General features: G+C 40.6%; 2 protein-coding genes across 4 annotated transcripts in view; both read left to right on the forward strand.

The window, feature by feature from the left end:
* The window catches only part of dock8 (dedicator of cytokinesis 8), a 55,332-nt gene extending 35,881 nt beyond the window's left edge, over positions 1-19,451 (forward strand). For 2 of the 3 annotated variants that reach the window (XM_085294734.1, XM_085294733.1), the window contains exons 27-48: positions 41-196; positions 538-677; positions 883-1,046; positions 1,904-2,055; positions 3,285-3,467; positions 3,639-3,765; positions 4,193-4,280; positions 4,446-4,542; positions 5,579-5,713; positions 6,010-6,162; positions 8,263-8,421; positions 8,534-8,634; positions 9,739-9,931; positions 10,512-10,655; positions 10,943-11,074; positions 11,364-11,498; positions 11,923-12,012; positions 12,782-13,018; positions 13,124-13,267; positions 14,334-14,440; positions 16,367-16,537; positions 17,619-19,451. In XM_085294734.1, the coding sequence (XP_085150860.1) occupies positions 41-196; positions 538-677; positions 883-1,046; positions 1,904-2,055; positions 3,285-3,467; positions 3,639-3,765; positions 4,193-4,280; positions 4,446-4,542; positions 5,579-5,713; positions 6,010-6,162; positions 8,263-8,421; positions 8,534-8,634; positions 9,739-9,931; positions 10,512-10,655; positions 10,943-11,074; positions 11,364-11,498; positions 11,923-12,012; positions 12,782-13,018; positions 13,124-13,267; positions 14,334-14,440; positions 16,367-16,537; positions 17,619-17,670 (3,060 nt within the window). In that variant the 3' untranslated portion in view covers positions 17,671-19,451. Of the gene's footprint in view, positions 1-40; positions 197-537; positions 678-882; positions 1,047-1,903; positions 2,056-3,284; positions 3,468-3,638; positions 3,766-4,192; positions 4,281-4,445; positions 4,543-5,578; positions 5,714-6,009; positions 6,163-8,262; positions 8,422-8,533; positions 8,635-9,738; positions 9,932-10,511; positions 10,656-10,942; positions 11,075-11,363; positions 11,499-11,922; positions 12,013-12,781; positions 13,019-13,123; positions 13,268-14,333; positions 14,441-16,366; positions 16,584-17,618 lie in introns of all 3 variants that reach the window. The other variant, XM_085294735.1, reaches the window with a different exon arrangement.
* Positions 19,452-20,143: 692 nt separating this feature from the next.
* aopep (aminopeptidase O (putative)) overlaps positions 20,144-24,684 on the forward strand; it is a 94,776-nt gene continuing 90,235 nt past the window's right edge. Inside the window, exons 1-3 of the mRNA XM_085294736.1 lie at positions 20,144-20,223; positions 21,314-22,080; positions 22,375-22,544. Coding sequence (XP_085150862.1) covers positions 21,350-22,080; positions 22,375-22,544 — 901 coding nt within the window. The 5' untranslated portion in view covers positions 20,144-20,223; positions 21,314-21,349. The remainder of the gene's footprint in view (positions 20,224-21,313; positions 22,081-22,374; positions 22,545-24,684) is intronic.

Raw genomic sequence — 24,684 nt, forward strand, 5'->3', positions numbered from 1 at the left:
TTCTGGAAAAATAAACTTTTATGCTCCCTTTCACTTTTAGATGTCGGCTAAGAGTGTTTCAATGCCGACGCTGATCAGCATGCGTCTAGAGTTCCTGCGAATCCTGTGCAGTCATGAGCACTATCTCAACCTGAGCCTCTTCTTCAGCAGCCCTGCCTCCGCACCCGCCTCACCGTGTCCATCCATCTCCTCACAGGTTCGCCCACTCGCCAGTGCAAATTTTACATGAATTATTTGGACACTCGGGTTACCGCTTTACCAAGTTGAGTTTATTTATACAGGAATATTAATGTGGCTGCAAAAATGTTAAGGAAAGTAAGGACTGGCCATCTAGGAGAAGATAACTGGGAAAAATACAAACACAGAACGGGAGTTTAGGGAGTAATTTAACTGACTAGATGAGATAAGATTAAGTTTTGTTTTGTTTGTTAGTTTTCTTTTAGTGAAAAATTCTGTTTAAAAAGTGCTTTATTTTCCATTAAGAAACATTTTTACGCTAATCTTGTTGCCACTCCTTCATTTTATCTATGTTTTCAGAGTTCTGGCTCATGCAGTTTCCAGGAGCAGCAGAGGATCTTGGCTCTGTTTGAACTTTCTCCTGAATTCAAGCAGCAACACTACCTCACGGGTCTGTTACTGACAGAGCTCAGTGCAGCGCTAGACATGGAGTCAGAGGGGTATGGAAGTACAGCTACTTGCACGTTACTCAAAACTGCCTGTTTTCTTACTTGACTAATTACATTCTTACTAAAAAGCTCCTGTCTTATTTGTTTTGTAAAATATATCAATTAAATCAATATCGACCTCTGTAAACATGTGAAAGCTGTGTACTAATCATTGGCGATATTATTCAAATGAAACAGTATGCATGCGTGTTCACAGGGGAAAGGTCCAGAGAAGGTCCATCAATGCAATCTACAGCCTGCTGTGTGCTCATGATCTTGACCATCGCTGTATCAAACCTGAAGTCAGGGCCAAGGTGGCTGCTCTCTACCTCCCCCTGGTAGGGATTATTATAGAATCCACCAACTACCTGGATTTCACTGGTACGTGTGTGTGTACACACACACACACACACACACACACACACACACACACACACACACACACACACACACACACAGGTTTGCTCCAGACTACAAGCTCATTGAAAAGGTTCTCCATGATACTTTATTACGATAAGAAAACTGAGCTCTCTTTCTGCTGATTTGAGACTCTGTTCAATGTTAATTATCAGAAACAAATGAAGGGCCTTTGGCTCATAATTAAAAAATCATTTATATTTATATTTATTTGTCCTTTTTGTAAATTCCATTCATGCCTTGTGGTGACAAATATAACTACAACAGTAAAGACATCACAATTAGAGACATTAAGTCTAGTCAAGTCACCTTTATTTATATAGCACATTTAAAAGACATCAAGTGTTGGCCATTAAAGACATTGCCAGTAACGTCACCAAAAATCAAATACAAACACAAGTGACACCCATTTCACACCATTTAACATCACTTAGATTTGTTTAACAGATCTTTGTACCGCTGCCCTGATGGTAGTGATGAAGAGGATATGATAGGTCACCTTTCCCACCAATACTCCCAAAATTGCATCATACTATCTTGTTGCTGTGTTTCTGAAAGCTACATGAAAATAAATATGTACGCTTTTATTGATTTTAATTTATGACAATAACTCATATGAAACGTATTTACTAAATCTACGTTTATAACCATCCAACACCTTCTCAACTCTGTATAGTTGTAACAAGTAACTTTTCTGTTTTATGTATTTTATCTCTAATTGAGATACAATTGTGTTACTTTTAATGGTGTAAGGTAATCCTGTGTGCTGCAGTCCTTCTCTTCACCAGTTTAATATAATTGCCCCTTGTTTGTCTCCGTAGTTTCTGACTCGCGCAGCGGGAAAAACAAGTCAGGCGGACCTGATGATGACCTTGAAAATGTCCCACCTATCAATCAGTCTGTTGCCATGGCAATTGCTGGGAACCCCTTCAACACACTGGGACGGAACGCTCTTCTTTCCATGGCATCTATGGTAATGGCCATGTGTATTTAATTTCCTAATAAAAGGACGGTAACAGATTATAGCCTGCTGCCTGTTGTTTTTAAAAGTTCAGACGTGCTTGTGTGTGCGCATGTGAGCGACTGTATCTGTGAATATTCCCATTCCTAACAGGTGAGCTGCACAGAAGCAGATTGATTAGCTGTCAGAGCCACACACATACTTCATTCATCCTGAAAAATCACGCACACGCATACACACACGTCTCCGGGAGATGGTTTATGGGCAGGCATTGCCATCATAAGTGAACAGGGCCATCCTCCCTGACAAACACATCCATCAAGTACAGCTACAGCAACAACACAGGCGCCAAAACCGAACGCTGCCATTCTTTTTATCTTCCTTCTGTTTCTTTCCAAAAGATGAATCAGTTCCTTGTATGTTGCTGCAAGAAGTGCTGTTGTGGAAAATATGATTTTGACAAGAGTGAGCCATTGTTCTGGTATCCACCACAAAACTAAACACCTCCCCCAGAGCACTTGGTCCTCATTTTTGGGCAGTCCACCTTCTAACAATGTTTCCAGTGAATCTTACTCATAGAGAGAACAATATTTTCCTATGATAAACAAGAGATGCTTTAGATTAAACTGTAATATTTGATGTAGGTTCTGGTAAGCTCCGGGCAGTCCTGCTCTTAAAAAACCCAAAAAAACACCCCAAAAGACAGAGACCTGGAAACAAGGTTCTAGGTGGGACACCTAGAGCACTAGGAGGTTAATGGCTACATTTATCAAAGCTGCTGCAAAATGAAGCAGCGGTAGCCGTCTATACTAGCGATTCATCATCTCACGAGTGAAGGTAAATGAATCTGCAATAGATTTAACACCTGTTAAGATGGAGGAGAGAACCATATTTCATTGAAGCTAGTGAGAAACCATATTTGTGGTTTAGAGAAGCTTGTCAGTGATGTACTGTTAGTTTATTGTATGCACTTGTTAGAGTACACTGTATAACTCAATAGGTTGAGCACTGGCAGTTGTGTCACATGAATTTAATATGAATTGGATCTATGACGTTATTGCAAGCAGAGTGTAGTTTTAGAACAGCTTCATAGATTTTGTTTTGCGTGTGACAGTTTAATTTATTTCTAGGACACAGTTTCTAAATGTGTAATCTGCAGCAGATGCACACATTTCCATTCAGTGAGAGCTGCACTCCATTGGATACAACACATATCTGTCTCTGTCCTCTCTTCTTCCCAGCAAGGTAAATCCATAGCCACCCTGGCTGCAGACACCAGTCGCCACCTTTTGGTGTGCTTCCTGTGGGTGATGAAGAATGCCGATGGGAACCTGATTCAGCGCTGGACTATAGATATGCCTCCCTCACAGCTCAACAAACTGCTGGAGCTCCTCACCATCTGTATCTCCTGCTTTGAGTATAGGGTCTGTCTTTGCTTATTTTCTAATAATTTAATTTAATGCACTACTTTGGATGTTTGTGTATTTGCATACCTTCCCTACACGTGTTTTTTCTCACACTCCTCAGTGCATGTTACCAATGTATCCTTGTGTATTTTCTTCCTGGTTACTACGTGCTTATTGTGTGTTTTGTAGGGAAAGCAGAGCAGTGACAAAGTGAGCACCCAGGCCTTACAGAAATCTCAGCAGGCCAAACATCAGTTGGAGGAGGCCCTGCTGAGAGGAATGGGAGCCCGTGGGGAAATGATGAAACGAGTTGGAGGTGATGTGTTTCTTGGCACTTTAAGGAATAAAGCCTGGAATTGGTTTTCTGACATTTAAATGTAGAATGTTTCAAAGATTTACACACAATTTCCTAATGTTGTAAACCTCAACATCTGGCAATAAACCCATTCTGATTCTGACAAACTTCCTCTTAAAATAGTCAACACTCAGATTTTGGAAATCTTATGATAATTTTTATAGTTGTGCGGTCGAGGATTGCTGCATATATGAAAAGCCTTTTGTTTATTTTGTAATCCACACTTTCAGGCACTAATCATATAATTTTCTTCTTACACTGCAGTAAATCTTTTCACATGACAGGCTGTTCATACTTCTACCACATGGATGCAGTTTTAGTTTATAGTCTGCACAATAAGTGTACTTTTTTTTTTTCTTCTCATGCTCTGTTTTTATATACCACACAGGAACAGATAGGACCATGGGTCAGAGAGAGGTCCTCCGCTGGAGAAAGGATCTCACTCAGTGGCGACAGACCAATGACAGACAGGATAAGTATGTTGTAATCTTTGTGTCTCCTTCTCAGTTTTTTTCCCTTTAATTATTACCTCTTGATGCACCTGGATGTCTTCTTCTATGCCTTTCCCTTTCTCTCCTTTTTCTTTTCCTTCTTTCTTTTATATTTTTAATATTTGCCTCTCTTTCCTCATTTTCCATCAGGACTAAAGCTGAGTTGGACCAGGAAGCTCTGATCAGTGGGAACTTGGCCACTGAGTCAAACCTCATAGTGCTCGACCTGCTGGAGACAATTGTCCAGGTCAAAACTGTCTTAAATACCCTGAGTAACGTTAATGTGCATTTAATAAATACATTTGCAATCATTTTAGACTTACTATGCTACGTTGTCATTATATATTATCGCCAGCCACTTCACTAGTTACACCTTGCTAGTATTAGAACTGCCTGAACTCCTCGTGGTATAGATTCAACGACATGTTGGATACATTCCACAGATATTTTGACGTGATGGCATTACTCAGATTTCTCAGCTGCGTTCTGCAACATCCCAAAGGTGTTCTGTTGGCTTGAGTTCTGGTGACTGCAGAGGCCATTTCAGTGAACTTGCTCTCTTGTTCGAGAAACCAGCTAGAGATTATCTTAAATTTGTGACACGGCACATTATCCTGCTGGAAGCAGCCATCGGAAAATGGTCATAAAGGGATGGACATGATGAGCAGCAACAACTCAGGTTGACTGTGGCACGTAAACAATGCTCAGATGGTACTGAAGGGCACAAAGTGTGCCAAGAAAATATCCCCACACCATTACACCACCAGCAGCAGGGCGGATGCTTGCTTTCCGTGCTTTCGTGCCAAACTTGGGCCCTTACGAAAAATTGCTGTAGAGTAAAACAAGACTCATCAAACCAGTCAACATTTTCCAATTTTTTCCAATTCTTGTTGCTGTTGCCTCAGTTTCCTGTTCTCAGTTGACAGGAGTGGCACTGGGTGCCCATCTGCTTCAAAGTTCAATGTTGTTCATTTGGAGATGCTCTTCTGCATAGCTTGGTTGTAACAAGTGGTTATTTGAGTTACTTTTGCCTTCATATGACAAAGCAGTCTCACCATTCTCCTCTAGTAGAAGGTTAGTTAGTAGACAAGGGTACACGAGGGTATCCACTCTATGCAGCTTTAATGGTCTATCATAAACTTTTTACTCATCTGCTTGTTGTGTACTCTCTAGCTAAGAAGTTAAACTGGGACTTTTGTATTCATGTGATTTATTTATTTATTTATTTTTTCCCCAGTGTTTCCCTAGCGTATCATCTATTTTTCTCTCTGTCTCACATTCAGGCGGTGCCATTGGCTGATTGTAAGGACAGCGTAGTTGGCGGGGTGCTGAAGGTGTTACTCCACTCTCTCACCTGCAGCCAGAGTACCACTTTCCTCTCTCACACCTTCAGCACGCTCAGAGCACTTGTCGTCAAGGTAGTTTCATGATGACACGTGTGTGTGTGTGTGTGTGTGTGTGTGTGTGTGTGTGTGTTTAGTTTCACTTTTTGAAAATTCAGGAGGTGGTGTGTGTGGGTTGGTCTGTTTAGATGAACACTATCTGTGTCTAAATTAAATGTTCTTATTTGTTTGTGTGGGTGGCCAACTGCTGATACAAGCCAGAATTATTTATGTATATATCTGTGTGTGTGGCTGTGTATATCATCGTGTGTGTGTGTGTGTGTGTGTGTGTGTGTGTGTGTGTGTGTGTGTGTGTGTGTGTGTGTGTGTAGTTTGGAGATCTGTTGTTTGAAGAGGAGGCGGAGCAGTGTGCAGACCTGTGCCAGAAGGTGCTTCAGTACTGCAGCAGCCCTGTGGATGAGAACAGAAGCCAGGCCTGTGCCACCCTCTATCTCATCATGAGATACAGCTATAGTAATGCCAGTGTAAGCGCACACATCACAGCAACATGTAATCACACAATATCCTATTTATGTGTTCTAGTGAGCAGTAAGGATGCATAGGAACGTCCACAAATCAAGAACTAGCCACGCACTACCCTTTTTAAGCTTTCAGAAAAAAATGCTTTTGTATCACTTTGAGCTGAAGTGCTCACACAAGTTCAGAATTGCTTTTTATACATGTTCTCATGAAGACACACAGAAGCAGGGAGTCACACAGATCTTATCCTATCTTCTGCTCTCTTCCCCTTCTGCTCAGCTTTAATGTCTTTTCCGTGTCTATTTTAAGCGTGCAGCAAGAAAGTTTCTGCTGAAGGATGTGTCTCTAAGTGGAAAGCAGAGAGATATGTCACTGTCTGCCTCCCCATGTTCCAACCCCTCTATAACTAATGACAGCAACTCTGTGTGTGTATTAACTGTGCGTGATTCACTGCATATGTGCGTGTGAATGTGTAAGTATTTGTGCCGAAAGACAGGAAAGGAGGAAAGTCATGACAGAGTCGGGGAAGTGTTGGTAACGGAGGTGAAGCAATGATAGGAGGGAATGAAAAGGACATGATTGAGAAAAGACAGATATGAAGGAAGGGAGGCAGAGGCTAGAGTATCTTCTTTCATTCTCCACGCTGGTTCGATAACTGCTGTTGCAGTCGATATTTCCTGTGTTTACAGTCTGTACACTTTAATGAAAGTCAGACTCCAGCCCGCACAGCACATGCACGCCCATGCACACACGCACAGCATCTCCAGTTTAAATGGAGTATTTCTCCTTTGCATGTCCCAGCGTATGTTTGTTTATGTGCTGTATACAGAGGGAGCTGTGATCTGAATTAGCGTAGCAGCTGAATGACTCATTGATGCAGAACTTACTCCCTACCTCTTTCATTGTTTATGTTTTTATCCCGTGATCTCCCCTCGTCATGTTCTCAGTCTGTCGTGACACTTTTTCCCTCCCTTGTTATTTTAGTTAATTTTAGACTGCTTTAAAAAGACAAAGAAAAAAAAAAAGACAACTGCAGCCTTTTCCCCCTCACAAAACAGATAAATGTTGCTAAAACCGGCCCATTTATGGAGAGGTTAAAATGAGAACAAGAGGAAAAGGGGGCAGATGAGAAATACAATTACAAAGAAGGACAAAGAGGGTTATTTGTTGACTTAAGCTATCATTTAGGCTACTTCTCCGTACTTTTCTCTCATACGCACACACATGCACACACTGAGTTAGAGGGCAGTGATGGGTGGTTAGGCTCTGGCTCCATGCTCAGTTGAACAGAATGGGGCCGTAGAGATGATCCATGGGTGATTATGTCTCTGCTAATGGGAGATCATTTCCCGCTTAGCTGGTCATGCTGGAGATAGATGGGACTTCACACATACACGACCACATTCTCTCTCACACATACACACGGTCCTCTCTGCAGAAGATGGAAGGGTGTTTGTCACACCTGTTTTCTTGGACAGGTAGTGTGAAGGATGGAGAGACGAGGATAGGATAGGGAGGGGAGCGGGGGGGGAAACAGGGAGACTTTTGTGCAATCAGTATTTGCTCATGCTTGCTAATGGGGACTATTAATTCTTTCCAAGCGCATAGCAAAATATGTGCTGTAGCTCACTCATTGTGCTATTAAATGGTGATAACAAGAAAATGTTTCCAAAGACAAACTGCATATTATTAGGTATTACAGTGTAGTGGTTTACACAAGCAAAAAATCCCCGTTTAGTCCCAGGAGGAGACGCATATCCCTTAGGGGTTGCTTCAGGAAGGGCAACCGGTGTTTACAAAAAAAAAAAATCCACCTACCTCCTGCGGTGACCTCTTGTGAGTAAGGGAGCAGCCAGAAATGGCGTTTCCTTCTTAACTGTTGTAAAAAATGTTAGCGGTTTATTTTTTCCATGCAACTTGAAGGCAAAATGTAATCTTGCAGTTCCTGTTATGTTCTGTTCTGTTTTGTCACCAGTACTTCCCCTGCATGCTATAGAATAACTATGGAGAAAAAAGGTTTAATATTCTGGTCTGTGGAAATCCAGTATACACTTACAAACAGTGCAAAGCGTTAAACACATATTCACTGCGGTCTCTTCTGTCAGAATTTCTCGAGAGTCAAGATGCAGGTCACCATGTCTCTGGCCTCGCTGGTGGGCAAGTCTTCAGACTTCCAGGAGGAGTACTTAAGACGCTCTCTGCGCACCATCCTGGCCTATGCAGAGGAGGACACTGAGATGCAGAATACTCAGCTTCCCTCCCAGGTATAAAGTTATACGCACAGTCACACAGTTGAGCAGTTGCATTACTGATTTTGATTCATAACCTTAAGCCTGCTTTTCGATGTATGTCTGGGTTTTTTTTTTCTTTTTACAGGTGGATGAGCTTCTAAGAAACCTGAACAGTATTTTATCCGACACAGTGAAGATGAGGGAGTTTCAGGAAGATCCTGAAATGCTCATGGACCTCATGTACAGGTAAGAAACCAAAAGCATCTGGTGTAAAAGGCATTCACTTGGTTTCTGTCTGTCTTCAGTGTCTTCCTCTTTGCATCCTACTCTATCATCATTTTCTCATCACTCTGTGGCTTTTCTCTGTGTTTCACCACTGTTTCCTATTTCTCTGTGGCCTGGATGTTTTGCCTCTATTTGCTGCCCTCGCTATGGTAACCATGTGGTAGCAGTTTAGTCTTCTGATCTGGCTTTGTGTATATGCAAATGCAAACAGTATGTGTGTCCGAGCGTGCATGCGTGTGAGAGAACACGAAGGGGAAACACTGAGACAGAGGTCATGTGTGTGCTTTTGGTTATTTTGGCACTTCAGCGTGCTTCGCTGTCACCTATGGTCATTTATCATGCACCTTTCTATTTAGTTTTTGGTCTCGGTCACATGGCGAGTCTCTCATAGCTTTACAGACTGACCTGCTAGCTTTACACATATACCTCCAAGCTTTCTAGCACACATAGGTCATTGATGAGCAAAACATGTGGTCACCAGATGCTTGAATTAATTTGTAAATTTTGTAGGGTGATTTGCAAATAAATAAATAAATAAACAGTGTTTTAGATTTAGTCTTCTTCTGTTTAGTCGATAATTTTCTGTTCTTCTCAAAAACAGGAAATTGTGTTCAGCGTTCATGTTCCCCATAAAACACAATAACCCACTAATGTTGCTGTGCTCACTCTCATGCTCACATTTTATTTTGAGAAATTTGTCTTTCACACATTGGCATTTATTTATATCTGTGCCACAGTTAAACTGATATTGCTTAAGACTATTATTTGATCTCCTTTTATGTAGTGTATTACACAAAAGTCATTATTTTCATACAGTACATTCATTTCCAACTTTTCTTTTTCTCTATTTGATTTCAAAATATTTTGACATAAATGCAGTCATTAAAATACACAGTTTATGCAGAACCTTATCTGCAGTGAGCCCATATCATTAACTACCACTTTTGCACTTGTTTGTCCACCATGTGACGGTTTTCTGATACGGAGATTTTGATCTCAGATAGGCTTTTACCAGATGAATTAGGGGGGGAAATGATCCCTTCTCCCACTCCCATATCTCTCCAGGATAGCGAAAGGCTACCAGACGTCTCCTGACCTCCGCCTGACCTGGCTGCAGAACATGGCAGAGAAGCACAACAACAGGAAGTGTTACACGGAGTCTGCAATGTGTCTGGTGCACGCTGCCGCCCTGGTGGCTGAGTACCTCAGCATGCTGGAGGATCACAAGTACCTGCCTGTTGGCAGTGTCACCTTTCAGGTAGACCACACAAACATATACATACAGAAATAACAAGGAGATAATAAGTTTTTAGGACTGAAACACAGGAACATAAAATAAGCAGTCTTCATTTGTTTATTATGGCTGTTGGTTGTTCTGTTGAATGAAGGCAAACCTTCAAGTGCACAGCAAGAAAATCTCACATCTCCCCGTGGATTGCTTCCATATTTGGTTGTGTGTGTCCAGAGGGGGGAGCTGTACACTCATAACGTCAACATGTAAATATGATCCCCTGGTATATCTGCTTAACGCTGTGTCTTTGAAGATGAAGAGGAGAATAAAAAAGCAAATGTGCTCCCGTGGGAAGATGGGAACAGCCTGTTTCCCTCATCTGAAAACAAACAGTTATAACAGTCACAAAGTTGATTATGTTATTGATGAGCTGTGTTATACACAAGACCTCTGTGCTCAGGACAGTCTAACCTGCAGCAAGCCACTGATTGGATGGTCATTAAACGAGTTCCATTTCTCACCGCAGGACATCTTATTTTAAGCCGTGTTATTGATCATGTGATTAGCGGGGCTAAATGAGTGATTAGCTGACGGATCTTCTCCTCAGAATATCTCCCCCAATGTGCTGGAGGAGTCTGCGGTGTCGGACGACATCCTGTCCCCGGATGAGGATGGGGTGTGCTCAGGTCGCTACTTCACGGAGAGCGGCCTGGTGGGATTGCTGGAACAGGCTGCTGAGCTCTTCAGCAATGTGAGACCATAAAACTGCACTAGTATTTGTGCTAACATAAAAAACCTGTAATGATTTTTTATCAAGGTTGGAGTAATTACTTTATAAAATTAGTATTATTAATGTGTTTTGTTTTTTTAAGCGGTAAATATCTACTTTGTTAATGCTAAAAAAAAAAAGCCAGCCTTTAAGGATGCTGTATAACTGAAACAGAGAAAATCTTTGCACTTTAACAATAAATGTTTATATTTTCTTAAAATATACTATACTCTGTGCTAAACAGCAGCTATGGCTGTCTTTCCCATCAGGGTGGTCTCTATGAGGCAGTAAATGAGGTCTACAAGATCATCATACCAATCCTAGAGGCACATAGAGATTTCAGAAAACTGGCGTCAACACATGACAAACTTCAGAGAGCCTTTGATAACATCATTCAGAAGGTAATGACAGAGGAGGTGCTGTGTCATTTATTTAGTTAAAGTGAAAATAAGAAAGATCGTAAGATGCTGTAGATAAAACATTTTAAAAATCATTTTGGTACATGTTCTTATTCAGTATTTAAATATGTGTTTTAAACATCCTTGAAAACAAAAAACTGCTGCAAATTTATTTTTGGCTTTTAATAAAACCTTCAAAGTCTTCTTTATAATTTAAAAAATCCACAAAGGATAATTGACACAACAGAAATATCTGATTAGTATTTATTTGAGTGTGTTTTCTTCCCTCCAGGGACATAAGAGGATGTTTGGAACTTATTTCCGAGTGGGCTTTTATGGGGCCAAGTTTGGTGATCTGGATGAACGGGAATTCATCTACAAAGAGCCTGGGATCACACATCTGCCTGAGATATCACACAGGCTGGAGGTATGTAAGAGGAAAATGTGTGCATGTGTAGGTATGAAATAAAGGATATGGTGCCTGGCTGGACTGGTGAGATCTGACGCTTGAGGCTAAGTGAGCAGAACGACAGAGTGAAAGATTCACAAATTGTACTTCAGTTTTGATGACATTTAGAGCGCCTGAAAGCTATCATTTGCATGCTAAAAGGTGAAAAGAGGAAAAAAAAGAAAGTAGTGGATGCATTGTCAGCTGCACTTGAGTCAAATTAGTGAATCAGTTCACGTTTAGTGTATTTCATGCTTTCGAGTGTTCTTTTAATGCTTTTTATTCTTTAAGGAGTAGCCACCAATCGCAATTTGTATTTGAGTAAAAATGATTCTGCACTTTTTAAAGACCATATATTATGAACTGTACTGTATATTAACGACACAATTTCTTGCACTCCTAGAACTTCTACAGTCAGTGCTTTGGAGATGACACACTGGTGATGATTAAGGACTCTACGCCAGTGGACAGAAAACAGCTCAACCCCAATAAGGTGAGTAACTGTTATGCCAAACAATCAACTGGTAAATGTTAATCTCTAAATGATCAAATACTAATTTTAGTAGCAAAAATCTCCCCTGAGGGCATTTTTTGCCAGGCTTGTAGTTGTGACACCTGTAAGGACACTGCACTGTGTATTTCTACAATATTGTTTCTCCAAAACTCTAAAACTGCAGTGGTATGTCTATAGCAGCGTTTCTGCACTCGAGGGTTTGCTCCACTTTCTAAAATTGCTAGGCGAGACAGAAAGCGTCGTGATAGATGAATGACAGGTTCCTCTCCTGCAGCCAAGCAGCCCGGAAACTAGCATGACTGCTCATTTGCAACCTTTCTCTTATGTTATTAAAATAGTTCAAGGAATTACAAACACTGAAAACGTTCGAGGTCCTAGAAAAGCCAGTCAGTTGTTGAATTGTCTTCATTTGAGATCAACAATGTGTAGATTAAAGATTCATCTGGAGTTTTCAGAGGCATCGACTCAAGCTGGACAGATCTGATTTGCATAAACTGGCCCAAATTTATGCAAATGACAAGTGGGAACTCAATTCCCTGTGTTTTAAACAGCAGCACAATTCAACCAGAATGCACTGCACGTAGACTATCAGCGAGAAATTATGGATTCTTTGGACACATACCAGAGTTTACTTTATTAGATATAAAAACAGACAATAAAACGCAGCTAAAGGCACACGTTCCTTAATCACGATAAGATGCTATTTTCATGAATAATAACTTAAGAAAACACTACCATTCCTCTCTAGGCGTATATCCAGATCACTTATGTGGAACCCTTCTTTGACGACTATGAGATGAAAGACCGACTGACAAACTTTGAAAAGAACTTTAACCTGCGGCGCTTCATGTACACCACACCCTTCACCAAGAGTGGGCGACCTCGGGGTGAACTCAATGAACAGTACAAGAGAAAGACCATCCTCACCACCATGCATGCTTTCCCCTATGTCAAGACCCGCATCAATGTCATTCAGAAAGAGGAGGTAAGTGCTGAATACACCTGGTGTGGAACACCTAGCAGCTATAACAGCAGCTATCACAGCTGCAGCAATACCCGTTGGCTATATTTACTCGTCTTGTATTTCCAGTTTGACTTGACGCCTATCGAGGTGGCCATAGAGGACATGCAGAAGAAGACCAGAGAGCTCGCGGTTGCCACACACAGAGAACAACCCGATGCTAAGATGTTACAGATGCTGCTACAGGGCTCTGTGGGAGCCACTGTTAACCAGGTAATGAGCATTTGGGGCCGTTCGGTAAATAAAGGCAGCGATGCCATTTTGCACTACTGTGTGTCTTCTCCTGTTATAGCAGAAATGATTGCGCTTAACCAAATGACAGCTGTTCTTCTTAAATGACACTTTCTATCATGCATAATGTGATGGGGAAAATAACAGAGTGATTTACCTCCTATTTATGCTACCACATTTACAGTTTCCATTGTAGTCAAGGAGTGCAGGTGGGAGACATGGCAGTGATCACACATCAAAGCCCTCACCCCATCCGCAACCCTAATCCTTCCTTTGCTTTTCTCCTGATTTAGTTAAAACGTCAATTCAGGGCCCCTCTTCCTTTCATGTATCCGCTGCATGGCGTGCTGCACCGGAGGTCTCTTTGATCTGATAGCTTCCAGGTCCTGCCAGCATGGTGAATGTCGGTGTAATGACGAAGCAAGCTCTAGCGTCTCTGCTCGCCTTACTCTTTATCTTCCAGTGTCTAATCTGACAGGTCCCTTGCTCCAACCTGATGGTTGTATACATAACGCTAATGCTCTGCAGCTCAGTAAACATATAACTCTTGACTGTAATCAGTACAAGAGGCCGGGTTTCTGTGTGCGGGTCGGCAGCTCAGACCCAGGGCTGAGGCGTGGGCCCAGTGCATTTATGATTCTAATCAGAGCTGTTTAACTGCAGATACTGTGCGAGCGCGCTGCGGTTTTATGATGAATATAAGTTAGGATAACAAGATCTCATACTGGGCAAATGGGAGCCAAATGGAGAATGTATGCAGGGTTAGCAGTGACATTAGCTATACAGGAGGTAATCACAGCAGCTCCTTTCCTGATGGCTTCCTCGTGTTTTCAGTTCAGAATCGTAGCTCTTAGCTGCGTTTAGCCATTCAGGTAGTTGGTCATTTCCCCCAGTATGAATGAGGGGCTTTCTTATTCCTCCTTTGTTCACTTGCTGTCAAAACGCTTCCTCTCTTTCCTTCCTCCAGCCCCTCTTTGCTTTCTCTTTCTTCATCTCTCTGCTTCTTTGTTTTTGCTGATTGCCTTGTATCTCCGCCCCCTGTTTGTAGGGCCCGTTGGAGGTGGCCCAGGTCTTCTTGAATGAGATCCCAGCGGACCCAAAGCTCTTCCGTCACCACAACAAACTGCGCCTGTGTTTCAAAGAATTTATAATGAGGTAAGACGCTATCAAAGAATCACCACCTAGTGACAAAGGGTGAATAAATGGTGGTGAACAATGGGCACTGACTCAAGAGATTGAAGTAAATAACAACATGTCAAAGAGATTTTCTTAGTAGGAAATGGAATGTATTTGTGAGATGTGACTTGGAAAGAGTGAAAGTCTTCTCCAGGATCTATATGCCTCTATTGTTGCCTGCGTAGGAAGATAAAAGTGCGCCACAAAGAAGCGAGAGTGAGAGATATCCTGCTGTTTAAACAGCCTGTCAGTCAAGATGAAGAGACTGAAGTGATAATCACAACTACATTTCCAACCAGATCACAGTTTAAATGAAGCAAAGAAGTAGGAGTAATGTGAATAATTATATATTATTTACATATTGAGACTATTTCCACTAAGCTGTTATTCTTCTAGCTAACTCTAGATTCATTATCACCAATAGTTTTAAAATATTTTCAATGATCACGACATAATTTGAACCATCATGCCCTACACGCTGCAGTGAGTCATGATAATTTTGTGCCGAGATTGTGTCATATCTGCACGTTGCAAAGTATTGGTGCGTGTGCTTGAGTTTGCTTGCTTTCATCTCATGGTTATTTGTTGTTTGCTTCCAAAAAATGGTGTCTTTCATTTTGTAACCTTCATATTACTTTCCACCTGCCTTAAATGTTACAAACAGATTTGCTGTAATTTCAGAAAGGTTTATTTTCTTTCCTAAATCCAGGTAAACAGGACTCACGGAACGCCAATTTTCTCAGCAGTGGCATTCTAATAAATCCACTTAGGAAAGCATTATTTTTCTAAGCTGGTCATCTTGTAATATTTAGTGTTGTATTATGTAGCTACATGAACTTCAAAGTATTTTTAAATGAGTTCTGTGGAGCTAAAAATTTAAAGAGAGGTTTCGGGGGATTTGTTGTTTCCTGGATTTGCTGATGTCCCACTCTGCCACATGCTCTGGTGTTGTTGCTGTCTAGTCCCATCCTGCATTTATAGATTTAGATCCTGTACACGCAGTAATGGTTAAAGAAGCCCATAGGTTTTTCTTGTTTTGTTTTGTTTTTTTGTTTTTTGTTTTCAATTCAGAAACCTAAACAGCCAAGCATATTTTCTTTTTTTCTTTTTTTTTTTTCACAAACGGCGCTCACTTTGCAAATCATAAAACAAAATGAAGATGCCAAATGCTCATCTGAAGAGCTGTCTAAATAAGCCAAGCATTCAGATAAAGAGCTATACACCACCAGAAAATCCTGCACTCTTGTGAACTGTCATTAATGCTCATTACCCTGCTTATTTACTGTATACTGTTACACGACATTGCAGCTTCCATATTAACTTCATTAAAGGCTAAAAGATAAACATGTGTTTGCAATCATCCCCTTCCCTTGATTTCCTGCAGACTGCCCTGTATGTTGGCCATGATAGAGTACTGTGGGTGCAACCCAGACTTGCCCTCTACTTGCACTTCAACTTAGACCCATTGTTCCCCCCCCCCCCCATTATAACAGAACATTGTCCCCTTCCCGGCACATGAGAAAAGAGGGGTTTAGAGTTCTTGCTTCTGCTGCTACTGTGATTTAAATCAGACTTCTGGATCGTTTGCATCGTAGCTCACATTCTAGCAGCGTTACTTGACAAAGCCAAATAGGTGGTCCCTGCAGTAGAGTATAAATTTGAGCTTATTTAGAGTTCTGGTTTGCAAAGGATTCAAATTCTGGTCAAGCAGTTACAGGACGGTGCTTAGCATACACAAGCACAGTGACTTGTAAAAAGATTGTTTCGTTTCATATTTTTGAAGCTCTTCTTGAGGTTACTGTATAATGATGATAATAATTTAAAAAAACAAAAAGCTTGAGGGGAAAACTCGATTCTTTTTTTCATTACAGCCAATGAACTTACATGTCACTTTCTGTCCTGCAGGTGCGGTGAAGCAGTGGAGAAGAATAAGCACCTGATTGCATCAGATCAGAAGGAGTACCAGCAGGAGCTGAAGAAGAACTACAACCGCCTGAGAGAGAACCTAAGGCCAATGCTCGAGAGGAAGATTCCCGAACTCTATAAACCCATCATCAGGCCTCGGCTGGAGAACAGGTAAACAGAGCCACCGCACCAGACGGCTTTGACAAGGGAAACGGAGGTGAGAAACACACATTGATCATTTTATCAGGCTGTGTCATCACTGAACCAAAGGGGAAGAGAGAATGAATTGATTACGTTTTTTCTAAATCAGACATCATGAGTGAGGATGGCTTTGACTGACAAACCAAGGACACTTCATGCTCAAACAATAGAGTCTTGTGGCTTAGTCACATTACAGTGAAAATACTGTAAGGCCACAACCTTCTTTGTAACTAGGAAAAATCGATGGTTGCACGGTGACTGCAGTGAACAAAACTGCGTTCGTTGCAATTAAATTGAAACTGTTGGGGTCTCCAACCACTGTTTCCCAGTATGACTGTAGCATTATTAATCACAGTCAAACTGTTTATCACCTGTTTTACTACAACACTAACCACTGAGATGATGCACTCCACCCAAAAGGGGTTCCACGGGTCAAATATGAAGCGAGCAGCATGGGTCACGATCGGGGTTTTTTTTTTTTTTTTTTTTGCAACCAGAAGAGTCACCCCCGTTTGAAAGAATGCATTAATGCATTTTGGTTTTGCCTTTAATTATAACTGGCAATTTCTATTTATTTTTAGATACAATGTGGATATGATTTCAGTAGGGTTACTTAATATTAGGAAGCTATTAAACTAGAATATATAAATATAACCGTGTTGTTGCTGGTTTTGTTTACTGCTATACACGTAACCACAGATGCATCGATTTATCTCCATAGTTTTTAAAAAGAGAGGGAAAAAAATATTACAAGTTGTGATAACTGTTATATCTTTCATGTAATTATCTTATATGTGACAGTGTCTAACACCCGAGCCTCGGTAAAAGAACACTAGCTAGTTGGTGTTGTGGAAAAAATATCTGCTGCTCTCGCTGTTATCTGGTAGAAATTTATGGTTAAGATTCAGGGTGTTTTTAGGTTGTGGGAAGTAAATGATTACCTTACATCTACGCACCTTCGCCTACTCACCATGACTGTTCCACCTCTTCTCATAATCATTCATTATCTTTTGTTTCTGTTTCCCCTCCCTCGTCCGCTGTCTTCTCGCAGGGATTCCTTCAAACGTCTAAGTTTCCGCAGAACTCAGGAGGAAAACTCCTGAGTGCTTCAGACAGGATGAGGAGGCTGTCACACAAGTGAGAGAAAAAGAGAAGATAAGATGAAAGAAGAGAGGGGGGGACAAGAAAAGGAACAGCAGGAGCAGTACGCCGTGTCAACAATGGAAGACTCGCGGTTTCTCAGTGATCTGGCAATGTGTATTAATGTTGGCTGCGTGTTCACTTTTATGATATCAGGCTGTTTGTCAGAGGAGGGAAAGGCGAGTGAGCACATACAAAAATGGATGGTGGGGTGGGAATCACCGGCAAAGTGTAGCTTATTGAGCATTTCACTGTAAAATCTTCAGTTGCTGTGTTAATTTCCATTTTTGGATAACTTCAAGTCCTCAAAATGCTGCAAACACTTCCTCTGGGTCAGTAAACTAGCTCTCTTAGGTCCTTACTAATCCCAGGCCTGGTGTGTGTGTGTGTGTGTGTGTGTGTGTGTGTGTGTGTGTGTGTGTGTGTGTGTGTGTGCCAATAATCCTCGTGTTCTGTGTATGTACATGTATATAGATGTATGTGAATGTCTGAACGAATGTGTGTTTATTTAGATTGTGTTTAGATTAGAAGCTTTTGGTGCCATACTGAAGTCACTTTGTACTCAGTGATGATAAATGATTCTGTTATGTGCTAAAGGGCCTCTGAAATTCCACTCTGGGCGTCTTATGCATGACATGTTCCAGTGTGAGCAGTGAGTGTAGATGGATTTTTGTGCACTGGAAAAATAGGTACAGATTCATGTGTTAACAGTTGAGGCCAGCCATGTACCTGGATATGTAGCTAACAGAAAAGTTTAACTTATTAAGAGTTTCATAGGCGACAGAAAGGCTTTTAAGGCTCTAAAACACACGTGGAATACACATAAAGTGTGCATTGTGGATATATTTGAAATATTACTTCAGATAATAACAAGATGTTTACAAAGTTGTTAAAACTATTTTGTGTTGTATTTTATGGAAATGTATTTTTAGATAAAATAACAGCAATAATGATACTAATTGGAAGTATATTATTCAGTTGGTGGGATTCAGTGACTGAGTTTACTGTACAATCTCAGCGTATGTTCCAACAGTTTCAGTTGCTCTCTGTAAGTAGACCGCGCTTCCTGCAATACACACAGTGCCAAATTCAATTCCTTATGTATTTACTGTGAGTGAGGAGTAGGTGAGGAACTTCAGCAGAAATGCAATAATGTAAAAAGTCACTCCACACGGATTTACTTTGCAAATTATGTTTACTCAGTATGTGAGAACACATTCCAGTGAAGAAATTTTATTACTGCTTGGAATATTAAATTGTGACAACTTGATTTTATGTGACATCATGAAACATTTCATCTAAATGATGTTATGTTGCAGGTCATTCTGTATTGCAGTGATGTAAATGTGCCTGGAGTTTCAAAAAATGGGTGTACATGTTTGTCAATGTGATTAATGCTCATGGAAATATTTGTTTCTAGGTACATATCTTATTTATTAGCTGCTGGGTGATTTGTTTTGTTGTTGTTGTTGTTGTTGTTTTTTGTGGGGTGGCTAAATAAAATGATAGCTATGCAGTATGCATCAGCTGTGAGCATTGATAAAAATGTATACCTATTTTTAAAACGTGTGCCACATTAGCGCTGTAAGATGTATTCATGGGATACACCCACTGAGACTGAGTTAATGTTTCATGGTTATCCTTTATGTTCGTACATATTTTTTGTTTTAATGTAGATCTTTTTCTTCCAATTGTCATACTTGCAATGCTGTTGAAGAACCTGAATAAAAATTAATATATGTCACCACTGTGTCCAATCACATTTTAATATAACTGAATTAAAATGCAAAAATACATGTATTACTAATAAGTAGACTATTTAAAGTTTGTTTTTGTTTTTTTAAGGTTCCTGTTAAGAGTCTTAGCTTTTTTTTGGCGTCCTTTGTCTCAAAATAAAATAAAAATAGAACAAATAGGGGACTAAATAAAACTAAATGTTTAGAAGTAGACAAAAAAATAAAGAAACAAATAAATGCAATAATTACATTGAAGAGTATCCCCAGGTTGCAATTTAACTGAAGCTAAAACTGAACAGGAAGTAAAATTACACACACTGGCTACTTTATTAGGTATACAGTTTCATCTGCCTGATACTAATTATTGAATTAGCCAGTCACATAGCAGCAACTGTACGCATTTAGACATGCAGACATGGTCAACACAATCTGCTTAAGTTTAAAGCGAGCATCAGAATGGGGAAGAAAGGTGACTGTGGACTTTTCACATCCGCTCCAGCTGTTCTTGCACCTGGTACTTCTCTACTTTCTCGTTCTCATTCATTCTTTTTGATATCATATATCAGAATGTATATATTAATTCTAAAAAAGCATTTTAATCGTTACTTCCGTAGTTATCATAAAAAATAAATAACGTGCAGCGCTCGAGAGAGCGGGGAGGATTCAGGTGAAGGACTACAATCCGCTGCCGTCGCACTAATGTGACGACATCAACGCTCGACTCGCACAGGACGGATACAGCTTTGTTGTAGAACAAACGAGAGCTTGTGATGCTCAGCGGTATGTTACCAGCTGTTTTGTACAAATATTAGTAAATACGCTGTTATCCACAGCGAAGCCGGTTATTTGTGGCGACACCGTCGCTGCGGTTGAACCGCAGACTGTTTAATGACAGAGACCTGTGATGGCAAGTTAGCCGAACTCCTTCATGTCAGTCAGCCAGCTTCACACTTTAGTGAATTTTAAAACTTCAGATGTTCATTTACGTCGTGCGGCGTTTGGAAACACTGAGGTGGAGACCTTCGTTTCCTGTGCTGACCGAAAGTTTCTGTTTTATGTTTTCTCACACTTCAGCCTGTGATTAAAAGAAAGGAAAACCCTGGTCGAAGTTGAGCAGTATTGTGACTTGCCTGCAAGCCCTGCTCTGCCTCCAAGAACACAACTTAATCACTTTTAACTGTGTGACAGCTATCTGGCATTCACTTCCGCCCACTGCTACATAATTCCTATACCCTTAGAGCAACACTCAAGTTTTCTTTCCTTGGTAACAGTAAACAGACACTAATTTTATTAACAAGCTGCACGAGCTTAATAAAAGAGTGGTCACATAGATCAGAGTTGGCTGTTGTTGTCCAATCTTTTACAGTTATGGAAGATATGTTTTTCTCCATCCTGTTGCTCAAGATATCATGTTTCTCAGTGCTCATAATTTTATAAACTGCACTGAATAAGCTCTGAGGGTTTCTCACTGTAAATAGTAATTGCACCTCTGTCGTGCCAAGCCTCCCTCCAGCCCCAAGCAGGCTAAATAGAAGGACTGACAGGAAAAATAAAAGCAGGAGAGCTTTAATATAGGTTTCTGCAGATAGTTAGCTGTTACTGTCTGTGTGTTGAGTTTTTTTTTTTACTTGTACTGCTTTGTTAACACACATCAAAATTGGATCATGAAATTGTTTTCCTGTTTGAAAGTCGTTTCATTGTGGAATGTGGGCATGTGTAGAGTTCATTGGAGTTAAATGCAGCTGTAGCCTGCAGTCACCATGATGGTGTATTCACATCATGGTTTATGCACAGACAAAAATGAGTTAGATTTTTTCCTCAGATTCTCAGTCAGTGTGGGTTAGTTTTTTTTCTGTTTCCTCTGTTTCAGCTATCTTATACTCAACTTTGATGTCCTTGGTGTAACATGGACCCAGATGGGGACCTAAACCCTGACACGAATGACCTTCCGCTTCGAGCGAATACTAACCACATACTGGTCAGGCATTATGTCCTGGACCTTACTGTTCACTTTGACAGTAAGGTCATCAGTGGTAGTATTGTTCTGTTCCTGGAGCCTCGTTCGGGAGTGAGGACTGAGGCTGGAGGAAGTCAGGATGGTTTTACATCCAAATACAAGGAGGTGGATGCTCTGGAGGATGGTAAAAAAGAGCTTGAAACGACTACAACAAAGGTGGTGAAGATGTGTGGTGATGCAGAAAGTATTCAGTCTTCAAGTCTGTGGCACACTACAAGTGGTGGTGAGTTCACCTTAGTGTTGGACTGCTGTGATCTTGACGTGTCAAAGGTCGAAGAGGTGGACGTCACCTCTGTGGCAGCCATGTTAAGCCGCTTTCCAGAGGTAACATCTAAAAAGTCAGGGGATGTTTCAAGGAAGCCACAGGCAGCTTTTATTCAGAACCTCATCTCCATGCCCTCCAGCCAGTGGAGGCAGCAGCATCAGCTCTTTTCACTGTGTGGCCGTGCCCCCGGTGCTCAGGATGGAAGCACACTGCAGTTCCATAGAGACCGATGGAGTCTACAGGTGAGGAAAAATGGAGTCACATCACCTCAGGAGTTCCCTTGTGCTCTCAGGATCTGTTATGAGACGAAACCAGCAGGAGGTTCAGTGCGGTGGACCAAAGATCAGGACAACAGGTTTGTTTCAGGATGCAAATCATCTGAATTATTCCATTAAAGATTGGCACATTATTTAAAAAAAGCAACAACTGGCAACTGGCATAAAATCTGCTCTTTTCAAAGTTACTGTGTAAGATACCGAGTGTGCTATGTCAGAATAATATAATACAAATTAATTCATTCACAAAAACACACCTCGGGCTATTTTATTCTCTCCTGTGTGGGGTATGCCTTACTTATGTCTGTGTCTCTATGTGCATTTGGGCATTGAAGTGAGGGTTGTTTATAGTTTACCATTGTTTACCCTTCCAGGGTGTGTGTCTACACCGCCGGTTCTCCCATCAACAACCGAGCCCTCTTCCCCTGCCAGGAGCCGCCTGTTGCCATGTCAACATGGCAGGCAACAGTACGGGCCCCCAGTGAGTGCGTGGTTTTGATGAGTGGGGAGGAGCAGGCAGTACCTGCTGAAGATGGGGACACACGTAAGCTTTTCAAAAACCTCAATTGTATATGTATTTCTTTGTTTTATATATATATATATATATATGTGTGTGTGTGTGTACATTTGTAAACTTTTGAATATTGCACAAATTTATTGACTACTAAACTGAAAAGAAGAGATTGGTATTAGATTTCATTACTTGGAATAAATGGGTCTGTAGTGTCCAGTGTTGAAGCTAAAAGCTATTATGGGAGCATGGACTATTGATGTGTTTGAGAGATTGGATTTGTTGGGTTAAATAAAAAGGGTACGTGTGCACCAAAGTATCGGCTGAAAGCTGGTACCAGCCATTATCAGCCTAATTCCCAAATAAGATAACATTTACCGATTGCCCACGTTTATCTGCGTGTCACCTCCAGTTTGAGCTGGCTAAGTCTTCAGATAGTGTGACAGTGAAGCTTTTAAAATGGCTTAGCTATGTATTTATTTATTTTTTGTCTGCCAGGCACAAAAAATAGGAATAAATAAAAACATAAACAAATAAACAGAAAAAAATCAGCCTAATGCTTTTTAAAAAACAACAACATCAATATCAGTGCTTCGAGAAAAGAGAGCATTGTTGAGGAGTACGAACTGCACTGAAAAAGGTCCTTGTATTTTATTGGAATCAGTAGAGAACATTTTTCAATAAATACAAATACAAACCTTTTAGAGCTCCACATTTCAGATTGGGTCAGTAATTCAAATATGTATGATGTCAGCATCTGTTCCAAACAAACCAGTGAGAACAGAGAAGGTTTACAATAAAGGATATGCTGTGCAAAAGCTCACAAAAGAAGTAGATGTAGTTATTAATGGGAAAATGTGTAAACATAAATGTAAATACGGTATATAAGGGAAAAACAGAGTTTGTGCAATTCTAATGAGACTGAAATCAATATTTGGTATGACCACCTCTTTATTCTTTATCACAGCCTGAACTCTCTTGGGCAATCTTTCTTGTAATTTCTTTAAGGAGTCTTCAGGAATAGTTCTTGAATGACATTCAAAGCTTTTCTTTGGATGTGTGCCTTTTTTTTAATCCGTTCTCCATTGAGATGATCCAACGCTGCTTCAGTAATGTTGAGGTCCGGGCTCTGGGGATTCCATCCATGGCTGATGGTGTTCCATTGTATGTTTTTCTCTCCTTTGTATGCTTTTACTGCATTAGCAGTGTGTTTGGGATCATTGCCATGCTGAAAAATGAAGCTGTTGCCAATCAGATTCTTTCCAGATGGTATTGGATGGTGGATCGAAATCTGATGGTTGTACTGCATTCATTATCAGGATCCCCAACATCACTGGCTGAAATGGAGTGGCAAACCATGACAGAGCCTCCACTGTGTTTTACAGATGGCTGTCAAGACCTCTCTCCTGACTTCCTTTACAATTTGTAACTTAGCATACATCAGCCCTTTCTTCCTGTTGCCCTTTCTTAACAGCCACCCTGTGCCCATTTATGATGAGTCTCAGATCCCGCGTCAGGTCTTTGTTGGGGTTTTTTTCTTTTTCCTAGTTATTAAGGATATGACTTTCAGATACTCTTCATCTTTTTCCTAGCTTCAACTAAATAAAGTGGAACAAATTATGTGGTTTTGCAACAAGCTGCTGGTAACAAAGAGTCTAAAAATACAATTTAAAATTGGGTTCTTGGTAGGTTGTCTGTTGTGTAGACATAACATTGATTCATTCCTTGAGTTTGGTGCTTTTTTTATTCTTGAATGATTCATAGGTCAGTGTTAAGTGGCGTAAACAAAAAAGCATTCCTCTGAAATAGTGAGGTTCAAGGACTGGAAATTAGGAAATGTGCGAAAAAGCAGCCAGTATTCAAACAACCTTTGAAAGACATTCAGAAAGACTGGAGAACTATTACTTATGACTATTTTAAAAAATTAGAAGAATGTCTCTTTTCTTGGAAACAAAATAAAGAAATATGGCTCAATATTTTTGCAAAGTACTGTGAGTTTACTTATAATAGAAGTAACAGTTTCCAGACTGAGATAATTCTCTGGCTGCCTTTCAAGATTTTAATAACTTTCACATCATCTGAAAGGTGGACATGAGAATTGTGTCACTCTGTACCGATGGGTGGGACTAGAAAGAAATAAAATGTCAAAGATAAACACATCAGATTGGACAGT

Source organism: Mchenga conophoros, linkage group LG12 (assembly GCF_057382185.1).
Source record: "Mchenga conophoros isolate Kocher_MC1m ecotype Shallow Benthic linkage group LG12, M_conophoros_male_GT1.1, whole genome shotgun sequence".
Taxonomy (NCBI): Eukaryota; Metazoa; Chordata; class Actinopteri; order Cichliformes; family Cichlidae; genus Mchenga; species Mchenga conophoros.